Source organism: Mya arenaria, chromosome 12 (genome assembly GCF_026914265.1).
Source record: "Mya arenaria isolate MELC-2E11 chromosome 12, ASM2691426v1".
NCBI lineage: Eukaryota > Metazoa > Mollusca > Bivalvia > Myida > Myidae > Mya > Mya arenaria.
This window is the reverse complement of record NC_069133.1, coordinates 19328549-19331504: the sequence shown is the minus strand read 5'-3', so window position 1 is coordinate 19331504 and position 2956 is coordinate 19328549. Positions and strand designations below refer to the sequence as shown.

Genomic DNA, 2956 nt, shown 5'->3' with positions numbered 1-2956 from the left:
TTAGTTATTGTGCAGAATGAATGAATGAATGAATGGATGAATGAATAAATGAATGAACGAACGAACGAACGAATAAATGAATTACACAAATAAAGATTGCATCCTATTTTTTGCACTATTTTTGTATGCACTAATATCACAAGACAATACGTCTAATCATAACATTAGGAAATTGTTTTGAGAAAAGAAAACCATTGATATACAATACATGTAGTATAAAGTTAAATGTTGGCACGTTTTAGGGTACAGTTTTCACTTTTGCTTGATATCGATTACAAAGAGAATCCTAAAACTTCACCAAAGTAAAGAATTAAATGCCAAATCTGACAAAGCTGTGGCGAATAAAAAATGTGAGATATGATTTTATAACATTGGCCTCTTAGTTATTCTTAATCCGAAGACAAGTGTAAAATATGATCAAACATTCGTATTAACGATCAGATCTTAAAAGAAGCTCTCACACTTGCCTGACTGTCTGTCAATTAAGAGCCATAATCAAACGATATTATGGATTGGATAATGATAGAATAACATACCCTTTCTTCCGGACCCACATTGCAGCCTAAAAGAAAAAGGTACAATCACTGTTTTTTCTTTAATCTATATGGCGCCATATAATCATGTATTAAAGTGTGAAACATGTAGGAATCTTAATTAAAGATTATCTAATCAAAGTATGTTTAAACATACATTTTAAGCAATATTCCATCATTTTTATAATTTAGTTTGCGCTGAGTTAGTATGTTCGGGTATATCATAATATAATGACTGAAACGTCAATGCATACCAAATTTGCCTTTTCCATTTGCCATGACGTCTTGAATTTCAAAGAAGACTTGTCCTATTCTTATGATATATGTATCATTTCGAATACAGCAGACTTCATGTTTATCTGAAAAGAAATAATTCAACTGGACTGCATATGCAATAATTGGATAAAAGTTACAAAAGCTCGATTAGGTTTTTTCTGACATTGGATATTCAATACCTAATGAAGCTGGTAGAGCTGAAACATAATTTGCGAAAAGTTACATAAATTTTCTAAAGGATGGCGATACATATAATAGTAGACCCCGTTGTTTGTGGTGCTTTATTTAACGTAATTGGCATCTGCAGATGACAATGGTGCAACTGCAGATGACACTGGTACAACTACAGATGACACTGGTGCAACTGCAGATGACACTGATGCAACTGCAGATGACACTGATACAACTACATATGACACTGGTGCACCTGTAGATGACACTGGTACAACTGCAGATGATACTGATGCAACTGCAGATGACACTGGTGCAACTGCAGATGACACTGGTAAAACTACAGATGACACTGATACAACTGCAGATGATACTTTTGCAACTGTAGATGACACTGATGTACCTGCAGATAACACTGATGCAACTGCAGATGACACTGGTACAACTGCAGATGACACTGATACAACTGCAGATGACACTGGTGCAACTGCGGATGACGCTTATGCAACACAAGATCACCCTGGTAAACTGCAGATGACACTGAAACAACTGCAGATGACACTGGTGCAACTGCAGATGACACTGGTGCAACTGCAGATGACACTGTTGCAACTACAAATGACACTGATGCAACTGCAGATGACACTGTTGCAACTGCAGATGACACTGATGCAACCGCATATGACACTGATGCAACTGCAGAGGACACTTATACAACTGCAGATGACGCTGGTACAACTGCAGATGGCACTGATACAACTGCAGATGGCACTGATGCAACTGTATATGACACTAGTGCAACTGCAGATGACACTGGTGCTACTGCAGATGACACTGGTACAACTGCAGATTACACTGATACTACTGCAGATGACACTGATGCAACTGCAGATGACACTGATACAACTGTAGATGACACTGGTGCAACTGCAGACGACACTGATACAACTGCAGATGACACTGTCGAAACTGCAGGCGACACTGATACAACTGCACATGACTTTGGTGCAACTGCAGATGACACTGGTGCAGCTGCAGATGGCACTGATTCAACTGCAGATGGCACTGATACAACTGCAGATGACACTGATACTACTGCAGATGACGCTGAGACATGCTGCAAATTTATCAACTAGTTACAGGAACTCTCAATTTACAAACATATATACATTACATGTATTAAGATGTGCCTTGCAAAGAACATGATCATCGAAATAGTTTATTTGAGATTAACAACTATTTTGCTTCACAAAACATAAGTGTAAAACAAGAGATGTTTGTCAAACATGCCCCCCTGAGCGCCATGTTGTCAGGATTATTTGATAATTGAATGATATATGTATGTACAGAAATGACAGCTGATTTGTCATTGACATTGGATGCTTTTGAGGCTTTACAGTTTTTAATCATGTTCAGATGACGACTAATATTTGCAGATAAAAAAGTAGCCTTTTAACAGCAGATAAGTAAATATGATGAAATTTTAATGATGAATATGAGTTATGACCATAACCTTTGACTCTATGCCTCAAAATGCATAGGGGTCATTAACTGGTCACCCCAACTTAAATGTCAAGTGTGAGGGCCATGAGTGCAGTCATTGTCAAGTTATAACACAAATAAGCTTTCTGCGTTCAAGGTCACTGTCAACTTGACCTTTGATCTGATGACCCCCAAAATCAAAAGGGGTCATCTACAGGTCAGGCCCAACCCCTAAGTCTAGTTTGAGGGCCATGGGGTCAATAGGGGTCAACTACTTGTCAGGCCCAGCCTCCATGTCAAGCTTGATGATCATAGGTAAAGGCATTGTTGATATATCAATGGGAGAAACTTTGTTAACCTTTTTTCGTGTTAAAGGTCACTGTGACCTTGACATTTGGCCCGACGAACTCTCAAATAAATAAGGGTCATCTACTGGTCAGGCCAAACCTTCATGTCAAGATGCCCATAGATATAGGAATTGTCGAGTTTGCCTT

At 38.3% G+C, this 2956-nt stretch overlaps 1 protein-coding gene across 1 annotated transcript; it reads left to right on the top strand.

Moving 5' to 3' along the window:
* The first annotated feature begins 604 nt into the window (after positions 1-604).
* Positions 605-2116, top strand: LOC128210516 (autotransporter adhesin BpaC-like). Its single transcript, XM_052914867.1, has 3 exons — positions 605-641; positions 1117-1419; positions 1515-2116. Exons 1-3 carry the CDS (start codon positions 605-607, stop codon positions 2114-2116), a joined length of 942 nt encoding a protein of 313 aa, XP_052770827.1.
* Positions 2117-2956: the final 840 nt, after the last annotated feature.

What these genes read in the sequence shown, in the direction of transcription:
- LOC128210516 (XM_052914867.1), top strand. Translation starts at nt 605, where the DNA reads ATGGCGCCATATAATCATGTATTAAAGTGTGAAACAT. An exon ending in TGTATTAAAGTGTGAAACAT is followed by an intron (nt 642 to 1,116) that starts GTAGGAATCTTA and finishes TGGCATCTGCAG; the next exon opens with ATGACAATGGTGCAACTGCA. An exon ending in TGCAACTGCAGATGACACTG is followed by an intron (nt 1,420 to 1,514) that starts GTACAACTGCAG and finishes GGTAAACTGCAG; the next exon opens with ATGACACTGAAACAACTGCA.